The 14,832-nt window shown below is 36.4% G+C and overlaps 1 protein-coding gene across 18 annotated transcripts in view; it reads right to left on the reverse strand.

Annotated features, from left to right (window-relative positions):
• mbnl2 (muscleblind-like splicing regulator 2) overlaps nucleotides 1-14,832 on the reverse strand; it is an 84,913-nt gene that overhangs the window by 15,107 nt on the left and 54,974 nt on the right. For 10 of the 18 annotated variants that reach the window (XM_042744926.1, XM_042745344.1, XM_042745171.1 and 7 more), the window contains exons 3-5: nucleotides 5,398-5,562; nucleotides 4,663-4,887; nucleotides 3,418-3,672 (exon numbers count right to left, since the gene is read on the reverse strand). In XM_042744926.1, coding sequence (XP_042600860.1) covers nucleotides 3,418-3,672; nucleotides 4,663-4,887; nucleotides 5,398-5,562 — 645 coding nt within the window. The remainder of the gene's footprint in view (nucleotides 1-3,417; nucleotides 3,673-4,662; nucleotides 4,888-5,397; nucleotides 5,563-14,832) is intronic. The other 8 variants (XM_042745732.1, XM_042745110.1, XM_042745850.1 and 5 more) reach the window with 1 other exon arrangement.

The raw sequence follows: 14,832 nt of genomic DNA on the forward strand, positions 1-14,832 counted from the left end.
TCATCTTTATTTTTTACTGAGTTTGTCAAATACATTCTTGGATTAAATTCTCCCTGAAGGATCCTGCACGAATTTTATGCAAAACAAGATATCTTGGAAAGCAGCATAATAATGCACAAATCTTTTGGAACAGCCTTGGCATCATGTTCATGACAGACAGAGTCTAGTGCTGTCTAGGAAGAAAGATGCAGTAGGTTTAGGAACAGAGCTTGTAAGTATACTTTTAATAAACATCAGAATAAGATGCACGTTAATTGTGCATGTTGAAGGTATTCTTGTAACCAAGATTTGAATAATTTGATCCCCTCCACCAACATAGAGAACCATTAAAATAAATATGCCACCCACAGGGATTTATCATACAGAATTACATAACCTTCCACTGAAGGAAAAAAAAAAACAAAAAACAAGGAGAAACTAAAAGACAAGAAAATGAAGAAGTCATAACTATATCATCTGACTTTTAAACCCTTTCTCTGGGGTTGAGGGCAGGGATCGATTGCTTCAGCATCCCTACAGTAAGTGGCCCGGTTTGAACCCTAGAAAAAAAAAAATCTGCTTTTGTTATGTGCATTACATCATAACCAGGGAAAGGACACTTTCCTCACCTCAACCCCCTACACACACGTCAAACCTGAAAAATAAAAAACACTCATGTCAAAATCAAAAGCAAAAATAGATTAAACAGCAAAAAGCAAAAGCAAAAATGGAGTAAACAGCAAAACGAATGAGGCCAAGCATGTGAGTGCCATGACAGCAAACTAACAAAAATAAAAAAAAACCACCGCCAAACACTGAAGCGGGAAAGTGTCTACTGTGTCAACGCAAGCAAGTGATGCGACCAAACTATATCCAAACAAACACAACAAATAAAATTAGCACCACAACACAATAAAACAACATCACCAAAACTTTAAACAGCAAGCTCACCATGTCGCATGTGTTGCCTCGAATTGTAAGCTTGCAGGACCAAACTAGGTTCTTACCATTATAATTCAATGAAACGATTTTAAAGGAAATAATATTGTTCCAATTATAAATGGCAAATTCACATTTGTGTCGCATTGATCACAACAGGAGCAATCAAGTTTTCCTGCAATGCATTGCTTGCAATGTTAAAAAGTATTCTCTTTCATTAGAATCAACAAAGCTGTCTACAGTGCTTGGACACAATGTTGAGCTTTGTCACATTGCAGTGAGTTGCTTGCAATGCAGACCGCTTCAGCAGGAGCAAAACATTGTCTTATGCTGTTTTGCTCGTAGCAGTGCAAATAAATCTAAATCGCTCATTATTATCAACGCTATAACTGTGTACAAAACAATCATAGGGATGCAATGCGACCAAGCTAGATCACATCGCATATTGTCACCAGCTTGCAGCTTTATTAATTTTAATAGGAGAAATATAGTTTTCTTGCAAGCACATTGCTTCTGTGCAATGTAGAAAAACCTATATTGCTCTAATTATAATCCAAAAAGCTGCACTACAATGCAGCCATGCTATAAAGCAATGCACTGCAACAAAATTTGATTATTTTTATTATTATCAACAAAGCTATCTACTGAATACCACTAGCTTGCATGTTTTTTCTTGCATCTCATCACTCTCTTCTGTTTATTATAATTGAAGTAATCTAGTGTTGTTGCACCACATTCCATTCTACGCAGTGTAAGCAAAACATTACAGGTACAAGTACAGTCCCATTATATAAAACAAAACTATCTAAGAGCATGCAATATCAAGTTTTATTGCATCACACCACTTGTAATGTGGACAGTTTTGCTGATTATAACAGGAGCAACCTAGTTTTGTTGTGATGCATGGCTGGGTTACAGTGTAGACCTTGCTCTTACACAGTAAGCCACAAGTTGCTCCTATTGTAATCAACAAAGTTACATTGCAAATGTGCAATACTGGTTTTGATGCATCACTCACTTGCTGTACTCATGGTTTCATTGGTTTTTAAGGGAGCATTGTTGTTTTGTTGCATCACTCACTTGTAGTGAAGACAAAACTACATTGATCCCATAATCACCAAAACTACTGCAACAAATGCAACAAAATTGAAATTTCATGCATGCAGAGATTGTGATGCAAAAAACTTGATGGTACTTGTCATAATCAAAGCCATATACTCTGTGAGTGACAAGATGCAACAAAACTCATTTGCTGCATTTTTTTTTTTTATATTGCCCACATGCAGTATAGAAAAAAACTAGATTGCTCCCATCATAAATCAGAACTGCGTAGGCTGCAAGCAAGTGATGCAACAAAACTACATGCATGCAGAGATTGTGATGCAACAATATACAATATACATTATACTTTGTGAGTGCAAAATGCAACAAAATTCTTTCTTTCTTTGTGCATAATGGTGCATCAATCTCTTTGCGTCATTTGCTCGCAGTGTAGACAAAAAGCTACATTGCTGTCTAGGCTGCAAGCGAATAATGCAAAAAAACTGCATGCAGAGATTGCAAATGGCACAATAATTAATAGTACCTGTTATAATCGAACCCATACAAATTGCAAGATGCAACAAAACTTGACATACCTTGCTTATAGCATAGCACAAAACTCGGTTTTGTTGTTATGTTGCATTGCGTCGTTTGCTTGCAACGTTAGAACTGACAAACGAGAGCAGCCTGGCATTTGGCCCAATATACAGTTTCACTTAGATAATAGATAAACCTGTGCATTCATGTCAGTTTGGCATGAAGATGTCGTTCATCTCCTTAATTTCATCTTTACTGATCAGAGGAGAGTAGAACCCCCAAAGCCACAAAAAAAATTATAATAAAACCCCATTCCTGGGTGTGAGCAAAAAAGCTTTTAAGCCATAGCGCTTATTATATTAATATCCTATTCCTAATAATTATCGCATCAGTACAAAACTAGATGGATAAGAAGGGAGAGCGATTTTTATCACACGGCAGTCTTCTCAAGCAGCTCGTCTCTTTGTCTCTCTCTTTACTCACCCTGCTTAATAGGACTAAAATCCCCCGGGGACAAGATAAGGGAGTCGACACAGATTTGGCATGAAACCCCACCCAGATTCTACAGATGGGTCATGGCTATATAATAATAAAGCAGTGCTCCACATTTAATGTGCTAAACATCATCAGATTTCTCAATTGCAACCTCCGCGGGCAAGTTTCAACATGTGTTGTCAATTGATTTTATCTTGCACAGAACTGAAAACGATTTCACAATTCTAAGCACTGCCTTAGTTACGATTCAATGTGTCGTGACAATGCGGTAAATTAAATTCTGCTGTAAATTAAATGCAGCTGGTGAAGCACGGTGGTGTAATTTAAAAACTTTAAAACTCTTTAATGTTTTGCACAAAGTGACTCTTTAAAAACGTAGAACTGTATGCATGTATTTTGAAAATCAATTGTGCATGATTAGCTCACCATGGCTGCAGCGGCGGCCTGCGCTGCGACGGCAGTCTGGTTGGCCTGATGCTGGGCTGCTTTGATCTTGGCCTGCAGGTGCGCCGGAGGGTGGAAATACTTGCACTTCTCGCGCGAGCAGCGGCTCTTGATGTAGTCCATGCACACGGTGACCGTGTTGTCGCTCGTGTCGATCATCGGGCTGTCGCTAGGATGGGCGAAGCGGCAGTCAGTCTCGCCACGTGCGCAGTTGCCCCGCTGAAACTCACGACACACCTGGACGCAAACCAACACACGCAGACAAAACAAACAGGGAACACAACAGAAACATGCAAACAGAGACGTGAGTCATTGAAGTTTCAAGGCTCTCATGTATAAGCACAGGTACGGAAATAAACACACACGGAACTGAATATTAACGAAGGCAGCGACAGCTTCTCAGTGTGGGAGGGCCACAGAAGAACAGAGCCTCTTATTATCACAGACACCAACAATTAGCTAAGTGACACAAAATTTAGTAAAAAAAAATAGCACACAAACAAAGAACCTTCAACTGTTATTGTTTCAACCACGCTGATCATTTTTTTGCGAGTTAGCGCTACATAGCGCTACACACTTTTTTCTATCCTCATATTTTTCGGTAATGAATTCAGCTCTGTCTTTAACGTACAGATTAAAGTCTTCAGTTTTCATAAACTTTAAATATACTTCAATAAAGTTTGAAAATCTCTCTGTGACTTTGTTCAAGTGTTCTACAGACTGATGATGCCATTATTTACATACTGATTATTTATTCATTTAATGCATATAATTGCAAACTGAATTACGATTGCTCACCAAATTATGATCGTTCATCCTTTCTTTATATACATGATTAGACTTTTCTCACTTATATTTTACTTGCATACTGAATTACGATTGGTCTTTTCTTTCTTTTGCAATTTCTTCGCCATATACTGGTAGATGCCGCAACTACAACATTGCATAATTTTTAAATTAATGTTTATTTTAACAAAATAAAACTTTTTGCAACCAATATACTAAAGGCAAATACTTTATATTACAGTAAATAGTTTGAGTTAAAAGCATGAACTATACAGATTTATTTAAAGTTTTTAATCAAGTTTTCGAATACCTTTAACCTAGATTTCAATTATTGCAATGAGATTCAAACTGTGCTTTGCGCATCTGTGGTTCAGAAATTATGCGGTTCGTCTCAAGACGAATGAAATGAGGGCCTCATAATGTCTCTGTGTGAGGCGTCACCTCGAGTTTGTCTGTGCGCAGTAGCTTCTGTGTGGAGGATGAGCTCTGCACACTGACCGGCGGGCTGCCGGGGACGATTACAGGGGTGCTGGGAAGCATCTCTGTGGGGACCAGACCCATGCCGTGGCTCATGGGAGTCAGATATGGCGCATAACTCAATCCAGGGTTCGAGCCCAGACCTTGGCTGACAGGAAATGTAGGCTGTGAAGAAGACAACATAAGAAACTATTCCAATAAAAGGAATAGTTCACCTAAAATTAAAATTTGCTGCAAATGTACTCACTCCCAGGCCATCCAAGATGTAGATGAATTAGTTTTTTCATCAGATTTGAAGAAAGCATTATTTTGGATTATGGACTTGTAATTTAGCTGGAAGCAACAGTTTGAAGTTAAAAACATCTTAATGGTGGATTTGTTTCTTACAATCTTGCAGCTTTTGGCTTCATGAGATGTTAATTAATGGACTGGAGTTGTGTTGATTACTTGTGGATTATTGTGATGTTTTTATCAGCTGTTTGGACTCTCATTCTGACGGCACCCATTCACTGCAGAGAATCCATTGGTGAGCGACTGATGTAATGCTACATTTCTCCAAATCTGTTCTGATGAAGAAACAAACCCATCTACGGCTTGGATGACCTGAGAGTACATTTTCAGCACATTTTCATTTCTTGGTGAACTATTTAATTCAAGTAAATATGCAGTTAGACACAACGATGAGTAGATGGCTCTTACCACTGGCTGCATGGTGGTGCCAGGGATCATGAACTGCATCTGCTGCGCCAGCATCGCTGCTGCAGTCTTCTGCTGGATGAGATTGTTGCGTCCATTGATTTCCAGCTGCGTCTTCAGATGCGCTGGTGGGTGAAGGTACTTACAGTTCTCTCTCGTACACCGACCCTATGGCAAGAAAGATCACAAATGACAACTTATAAGTATCTCAATTGTTTCTCTTGGACAGAAATTAAATATTCTGCTAAAGTCTTCTGCAAAATCTCTCATTTATCTCAGAAGAGATCTCAAAAGTGTCACAACTCAAAGATCTCAATATGAAATCAAACATTTCTCCCAAGACTTAATGATCTAAACTGCTATTCACATAAATTTCCTAGCTTTTTATTCTTACTATTTCACAACTATTGACTCATTATATAGGCTACAGTAAACACATGTTTATTACCTGCAAAACAACAACAATAACAACTACAACATAGAAATGACACTAAAACATACATGAAAACCAAACCACATCAATACAGTAATCATGTATGCTTCATACTGCAATATATACCAAAGATACAAAAATAATACGAACAATCTCAACAATGCCAAGCGTGTGTTTGCATTAAACCTCCGCTGCAGGATATCCAGTGACACGGGAGGCCGAACTGATACCGGGATGTGAGAAACAGTGGAGGAGGGGTTAAAAACGCAGCGTTAGCACATACTGCGGACACGCAGAGACACAGAAAGAGAATCTCACTGCCTCTGCAGATGCTGCGTCGCCCTGCATGCACTCTACAGCATTAGCTGCTCGCTGGAGGTGTGAGATCTCCACGGTAACCTTGAGCACAAATATCTCATGCTCATGCTACTTACAAAACAAGGTAACTGAAGGAAACTGAAGAAAACAAATTATAGATGTCATTAATTAAAATAATAATCCATTAACACATTCATGAAACTTGTAATTTTCAGATGATAAATATTTTTTAGAATATACATAATTTTTTTTAATGTCTACGTCAAATTAAGGATTTAAAAAAAAAAAAATTCAATTATGAATGTTTTTAGAATTACATATAATTTAATTACACATTTTTATTTCTAAATATTTCAGCATGTTTTTTTCTTGTAATAAAATAGAATTAATATCTCTGCTAATTTTTTAAATTATATATATATATATATATATTAGAATTCTATATTTTATTTAAAGAAATTCTATTTATACACACAAATATTTCTAACTATTGTATTTTATTGCTGTTTTAATATCCCTGCTAAATTAAAAAAATATTTAAATAAATATTTTTAATTATCTTATTTAATATAATAAACTATATACATACACACACACACATACATACATACATATACATATACACACACACACACACACAAATATTATTATTTCTAACTATTGTATATTTAATTAAATTTTTTAAGATATCTTAAATAAATAACTCCTGGTACATTGCTTTACTTTGCATTTAACAGATAATAACTAATATCAAATACCATAAAAATAAAAAATACTAATTTCTAATATTACAAATTATCAAAAAGTCACAAAAACACTACATCACTATTAATATCTCTGCTAAATTAAAACAACAACAACAACAACAACAACAACTGGTATATTGCTTTACTTTGCATAAAAGAAATACAAATTTAAATCTAATTGCATGAAATCCTTTTTTAATACTGCTTTATGCTTTTAAAAAATGTTTTTCAAATTGCTTTCAATCTTTGTTGATAATTCATGTTTTGGATGAAGATATGAAGTTTCATGAATATCAAGCCTTTTTGCTTGCAACTTTTGGTCTTACTAGAAGCTTACTAGAAGCTTGTAACTAAATATTACTGTAAAAGTCATAATACAAGTAGAGTTGACTCACCTGTATATAAATCTACTCGTATGCAAAAATACATTTTTATGCATGTTCACTAAAGCTGCTTAATTAAACCAAGCAGTTATTAACAATGTAATCAACTGACTTGCAAATAGTTTAAAAAGCTGTAAAATACTGCAAATATGCATGCATGTGGAGTAGCTTATCCATTTTGCATTATCTTTAATTCCTCTGCTAACTACACACCAGCTAATGAAACCAGCAGAGCTAACTGTCAGATCATATACTGTAAAACTAATAAACCACTCAAAAAAAACCATAAACAACCACACATAAATCCAAAAAAAAAAAAAAAGACAAAAGCATCACAAAAAAACCACAATAACCTACATGCATTCAGAATGTTTTTGTGCATATTTCTACAATCAAATCGCACAATTTTGTATTTATTATATATTTGTATTCACAATATTTGTCCTTATCAAGGGTATGAAACTGATTAAAACAGAGATGTGACCTATATAAGCTTTTGTGTGCTCTCTGTGTTATTGCAGGGAGGTCACAAATCCCTTGAAAATAGCATTGGCAGGAATGCGCACGGTCAGCTTATCTGAGGTCTTGCTTGCTTACGGTGGTTTATGACAACAAGGATAACAGCGCAAGACGCTCAGGTATCCTTCCTTACTCGGATTACAATGGAGATAGTGCTATAAATAACACGAAACTAGATCTAAACGGAGCAATGTGCAAACATTTAAACAACACTGCACTGCAGCCCACCACATGATCTCCACAATGGCACAAACTGGAATATCTTATATATATACTTCTGTTAATGCAGTCGAGACCCCAGGTGATTGATCAGACCCAAAATACGATGCATTAGCAATCAATAAAAACCTTTACAATACTAACTGAAAATCAAAGCTTTGCAGTTTCATTCACCACACCAGTTATTCGTTAATCCATCAACGTCTAGATGGAAGCATCTGAACTCAATGATTTCACCAAATTACTGGTCTAATGAAGTGGTTGAATTATAAATGATGCTAATATCATTCATTATCAACACATAATCAATTATAGGCCAAGCTGAAGACAGGTCTAGACACTTAACGCCCTCAAATTCCCAAATATGCAGCGCTGTAATCCATAGGATCAGGGTGCCGGTGCAAAGGGGCTATCAGTATCCCTGCTGGAATAACAGTGTTGCTCAGCAGCCCAGCCATAAGCTGAGAGGTGTCAAAGCCAATTAGTACGAGCCAAAAGACGGATTCTCGCAGCCGCTGACGGAGTGACGGATGGTGAGGAGAAGTGAAAGACATCCGATAGAGGACTTTCACTGCTATCGGGATTTTCGGATGCTTTGCAAAGGATCATACTGGAATATGTACAAGACGTTTTATTTGCTGTGTTGCGGCCTGATTGAGAGGAGACTGCTGATTCAATAACGAAGGTCTATTTTTACCAGCAAACTCGGCAGGAATGGTGCTGATGGAGGACGACAAAAAGCTCTGGATCGAATGACCAATCCTCAACGTGCTACCCAAAACTGCATTGCTGCAATTGATGGAGGAACTGGATTTAGAAATTTGAGATGCAATAAAAAACATATAGGAGAAAAAAGGTTCTTGGCTAATGTTCAAAGCATGCATGTATGAATCAATATGCCATACATACAGTCTTGGTTGGTGTTTAATAAAGTTTAATTTACTGTATTTTATGTCCTGAAATAAAATAATGGTTGCCAACAACACATGAATCTGAATTCTAAATCTAGCAGAATCTTACACAATAAAGTTATGGTCACACTGACACTAATTTTATATATACAGCTCTGGAAAAAAAAAATTAAGAGACCACTCCAATTTTTTTCTTAAATCAGCATCTCTACATGTACGGCAGCCATTCCAGTCCTGTGTCTGTTGAATTCTGACATAGGCAAACCTCATTCTGCTCAATGAAGCAGACCATTGCTATGGTCATCACTATCCTCTTGCAATAGGATCAGCTGGATAGCAAAAAACAGTGCTAGTAGTACCTCAAAAGTAAGTGGAATCAAATAATAACTATAGACCATGACAGAAGAGGTGAAAAGTTTTGAGTGAGGAAAAGAAGAGTTTACTGGCAGAGGGATACGGTGAGCGTCAGGCTCATAGGAACAGGGTCAAGCTGCAGACATTGGGGACAACAAAGCTACAGACGGGCAGAGGGTGAAAACGACTCTCCACTGACCGGGATGACCACCAACTCATTCGAATGTCATTCAACAACCATATGATGACATCAAGTGACCTACAAAAATAATGGCAAACGGCAGCTGGGGTGAAGTGCATGGTGAGGACGTTTGAAATAGCCTCCTAGAGGCAGGGCAAAGCTGAAAAAAAAGCCCTTCATTAATGAGAAGCAAAGAAGAGCCAGGCTGAGGTCTGCGAGGACTGGAGTAAGGTTCTCTGACGAGTCTGATTTTCAAAATGTGCTAGAATGATTTTGCAGTGGGTACTATAAATTTAAATGCATAATGTAAATTCCCAATAGTTCACAAAGTGAAAGGAAATAAAATACAGCACCCGCTGCAGCCACGAAAAAAGATTAGAGATTGTAGCCACCAGAGCAGCTGCTTCACTGCCCTTCTCATGTAAACATTCATTGTTATGAAAATACCCCAATTCTCATGAAAATCACATTCTAGTTATATACTATCTTAACTGTGTGTTTATTAGCTTCATGTTCGCGTGTAGAAACATTTCTCTGGGTTTGTTGTGGACATAACACAAAGTGGAAGTGGAAGGGAAGCTTGTCATTGGAAAAGATATGATGGGTTATGAACGCGTGTGAAATATGAGGAGCGAATGAGCCAGAACAGCGATCACGCAAGAGAAAACATACAGCACTGGGACCAGCTAAGCTCATCAGACAGTGGAAATCAGTGGAAAATGAATAAAAATTATTCTGTCTGAAGAAATATGAAGTCAGTCATATTTTTTTGTCAAACAGATTATGAAAACTTAAATACAAAGAGCTCTAAATTTGTTTTGTTTTGTTTTAGAATTTTAACAGCACTTTTGCTTTAGTATCATCAAACAATGGTATAAAGCTAATAATTCATAATTCAATATAAATTATGATAAGCATAATTCATAATCGCAATTACAATTTCAAGGGAATAATCGACAATTATGATTTCTGTCAGAATCGTGCAGCCCTAGTTTACACTGACAGCAGTATTCGACTGAAAATGACTGATTCAGTTTGCTGCTTTGCTTTGTTGTTGCAAACTGTTGTCAGTGTTCCTCTTGAAAGGAAAAGTGGTTTACCAACACAATATTACAAATGAATCTGAATTTGCACTGAATTGAGTTCTGGATGTATCACAGTCTTGCCAATTACATGCTAAAAGGGTTTATCAAAACGTAATGTGAACATGAACCAGATTTAGTTCTGGAATTAGTCTGTGAAGAGAATCTTACTGTTGCACATTAGACAATTAGCCTACATAAAAACATCTGATACTTTAAACACTTTATTTGTTGCTTGTTTCAGTGCTGGCTATACATGCCCACAGTGGGATCTCATTGGTTCAAAACGGTGCTCTATTTAACTATTTTCAAGATCAAATAGTTTTTGATTTGACTGAATTTGTCACTTTGCACTGTATTTTTCTCGTGTCATGCCTGGCAATTCAGTAAAAAACTGTTTTCTGTAAGTGAAATTGAAACACAAAACAGAAACTGAAACTCAGCATACACTCAAACTAATGTTTCATCCAATTCACTAAAAAATCACCATTTTAGAAAAAAATAACTACATCTGGAGTAACTTTGACCTCAAAGGAAATATGCAAACATAATAACTGCCAAAGTCCCTGAGTTAACATCCATGTGTTAGCAAACAAAATCAGTCAGTTTGATTTCACATAAAAATATTTCATCTAAAATAATGAAAAATGGGTTTAGTCTTGTGAGCGGTGGCCCATTGGCCCCTATGAACGAATATGTTAAACAACCATTAATGGGGAATGCAGAAAACAACACTAGTCACAATCTACAGAGCTCAAGAGACTCCTAGACTAAGGCACAAATATAGATTTACTAGAACTTGAGCATGGTGACACAATCTCTCTGACTGACATGAAAAGCAAATGTTGATGTGAAAGTCAGTGTACCATTCTCAGTGACAATGCCGTGTGCTCAAGCGACGTGAGTGGTCTAGTCAGTGCTGATTGAAAGTACAGTGGGTAACAGCATCAAAGACACCTAACCGCACGGCACTTAAATAAATAGGCTTGATTACGAAGGTACGGCAGAGTGAGAGAGCAAGATCAAAGAGGCTTAACGGGATGAGCTTCTGGGAATGCTGACAAAGACAGTCTTCTGACATGAGCGTCCTTGTCAACATGTTGGGACTTTGAGACTGTCCATACCTCATACCTGTATGAGCCAGAACTGAATTAAGAATGCCTTTCAATTCAAATTCAATTCCAGAATTTGAGGTAGCAAACAAGATGCAGAACTGATATCAAGACAGACAGAACCTTAGATAGAATAACAGACAGTAAGACAATACGATAGAGCGATAAACCGATTGATAGAGAGACAGAATGATCAATAGATTAAATGACAGATAGACAAAATGAGACAAAAAAGATAGACAAAACAACAGACAGAACAACAGACAGATATAACGATAGACAGATAGACAAAGCGATATACAGAATGATAAACAGCTGGATAGAATGACACAAACAAAACGACAAATTGATAGACTGAAAGACAGAAAGAATGATATTCCAAACGATTGATAGAATGATATATAGCCAGTCAGACAGAAAGACAAAACAATAAATGGACAGAACAATACATAAACAAAGACGTAACAATCAATGGATAGAATGCCAGACAGATAGATATATAGACAGACCTACAAAATGATCAGTGTTGGGCAAGTTGATCAAAAAGTAATCCATTACTTTTTACTAAATTACTAATTACTACTTTAAAATTGCAATTTGATAAGATTACTAATTACTGCATTTAAAAAGTAATCAGAATACTATGTACTTTACTTTCAATTTACTTTCAAGTTTATTTTACTTTTCAAGTTATCAAACCAAAAAATACACAACAAAGTGAAACATTTAACATTGGCTGAAAAATTACAGAAATACGAAAACAGCAACTTGAATGATTACTTGCATTTTTTCCTGATAACAGTGTAAAGAACTTAAAATGTTCTGTCATTTTCGATTGTACAGATAAGAGTAATACATCATTTGAAACTTTAAAAGGTCTACTTTTATTATTATCATACCACAAGGATACGTTGTTTTAGTTCAAATCAAAGCACAAACAACGTAGAAAATGTATCTGCGTGGCGCTGCTGACACAGAACAACATACAATGTTTGCGTTCAGTGGATACTCTCCAAAATGGGGCTAGGGTGACAAATTGTTGAATAAAGTTTTTTTTTTTTTTTCTTTTGCGCACAAAAAGTATTCTCGTAGCTTCATAAATTACGGTTGAACTCCTGATGTCACATGGATTATTTTACCGATCTCCTTGCTAGATTTCTGGACGTTGATCGTGTAAGGACCCTTGCTGTCTATGGGAGGGTCAGAAAGCTGTCATAATGCATCAAAAATATCTTAATTTGTGTTCCCAAGATGAACTTATGAGGTCTTATGGGTTTGGAACAACATGAGGGTGTGTAATTAATGTCCGAATTTTCATTTTTGGTTGAACTTACCCTTTAAAGGGCATACTGATGTGCAAAACATGATTTTAAAATGCAGTTTACTTAATATTTTTCTTAACACTGAATTTGCATATTTTATTGACATTAGTAACTGTAATCAAATATCAAATTTAAAATGTAATGCATAACATTACTGTGTTATCAGGAAAAGTAATTTAAATACAGTAACGCATTATACCAAAGTCTGAAAATGATATATAGATGATGACTGATAGACAAAACATTATACAGAATAATAGATAGATATATAGACCAGCCAGATAAATAGATAGATAGATAGATAGATAGATAGATAGATAGATAGATAGATAGACAGATAGATTTGAACCTGTGTCACCCACATGAGCACCACACACACGTGCCGCGTCACATCACAGCTGTTTCAGTGCATTAGGGAAAGTCTTTCAATCAGTCGTGAGCACCGGGAGGGTATCAGGTAACCAGAAAGCTTTTAGACAAATTAACTCCACTTACTGTGAAAGACTTCTTTGAACCTCTAATAGCTCTGGTCCCTTTCAAAGCACAGAAATGGCCGCACCTAAAACACCGGAAATGCAGCACGAATACCATAAATTAACATTCTATACGGTCTCCTCACATCAATTCTGTAGAGCACTGGGAACGCGGTTACTCATTTCATGTAGAGATTAGGATTAAAACCACTTAACCCATTTAATATCTGTGCCACAGACTCAAGCCAAGCAATTCCCATTACTCGCCCATGTAAACGAAATGCATTTTCAAGAAAATTAGTGTTTAGGTGAACATGCTAATTAGGGTATAACTGAGGTCAAAAGGAAGTTGGCTGGCAGAATTAATGTCTCTAATAATAGATTTACACAGCTGAACAAAATCCCAGAATCTCTGTCCAAATGGAATAAATTCCCAGAACGTTTTTACTGTCATTCATCCAAACACTTGCTGGTTAAATGACCTTTGTCATATTCTATTATCTGACTGATCAGCTGCAAATTAGAGCTTCCTTGAACTGTGGAGTATCTGCTGTACTCAACTCGGTTTTCTTGATGTTCTGGCTTGCAGTCAAAAGTAATCCGACTGTGCTGGTGGGTGGAGGACAAACACATTCAACACCCAAACAGTAAATTGAAAACTGATCCCAATTTGCCTCCACCAAAACCCAAACACCCATCTAGCAGCATTGCTTCTGATGAGGGTGGCACCAGCAGCGGTGGCGGCAGTCGGCGAGCTGCATTATTTCTGATGAGGGCGGCACTTGAAACGCCGTCCTGATGGCTCAGCAAGTATTTACAGCTAAATAAAAGTTTCTCTCACTGAACACATACAAATATTTCTTGTGGTCATGAAGAAGACATGACGAATATCAGCTGACTGTTGAACGCTTGAACGCTACCCAAAATGATTTGCAGTACACCTATTATTATTAATATATTCAATTAATGCATTTCCGGCTGCAAACTGGGTGACCAGGACGTGAAGGTTGAAGACTGAAGTTCACCCTTCAGATCATCTTCACATATCCTAGTCATAACAATAATGTTGGTTAATGGTCACAAGGCATGCAGTTAAGCAAATAAAATATATTATAATTTAACACCATTTCAGCATCAAATGCTAAATTCATGGTAAACTCAAGAGTAATAGAATAAAAAAATAAAAAAAAATCATAATTACAATTATACTTGAATGAATTGTATACAATAATTTAACAATATTACCTTTACAAACAAAACTAAAAAAATAAAAAAATTTAAAAACGATAACAGTTAAAATCTTTCAAAATGATGTTTGATTAAAATTCTAACATTTTCTCAAGAGAACACGTTGGACGAACGAATGAATGAAAATTAATAACGAT

The sequence above is a fragment of the Cyprinus carpio genome, chromosome A1, assembly GCF_018340385.1.
Source record: "Cyprinus carpio isolate SPL01 chromosome A1, ASM1834038v1, whole genome shotgun sequence".
NCBI lineage: Eukaryota > Metazoa > Chordata > Actinopteri > Cypriniformes > Cyprinidae > Cyprinus > Cyprinus carpio.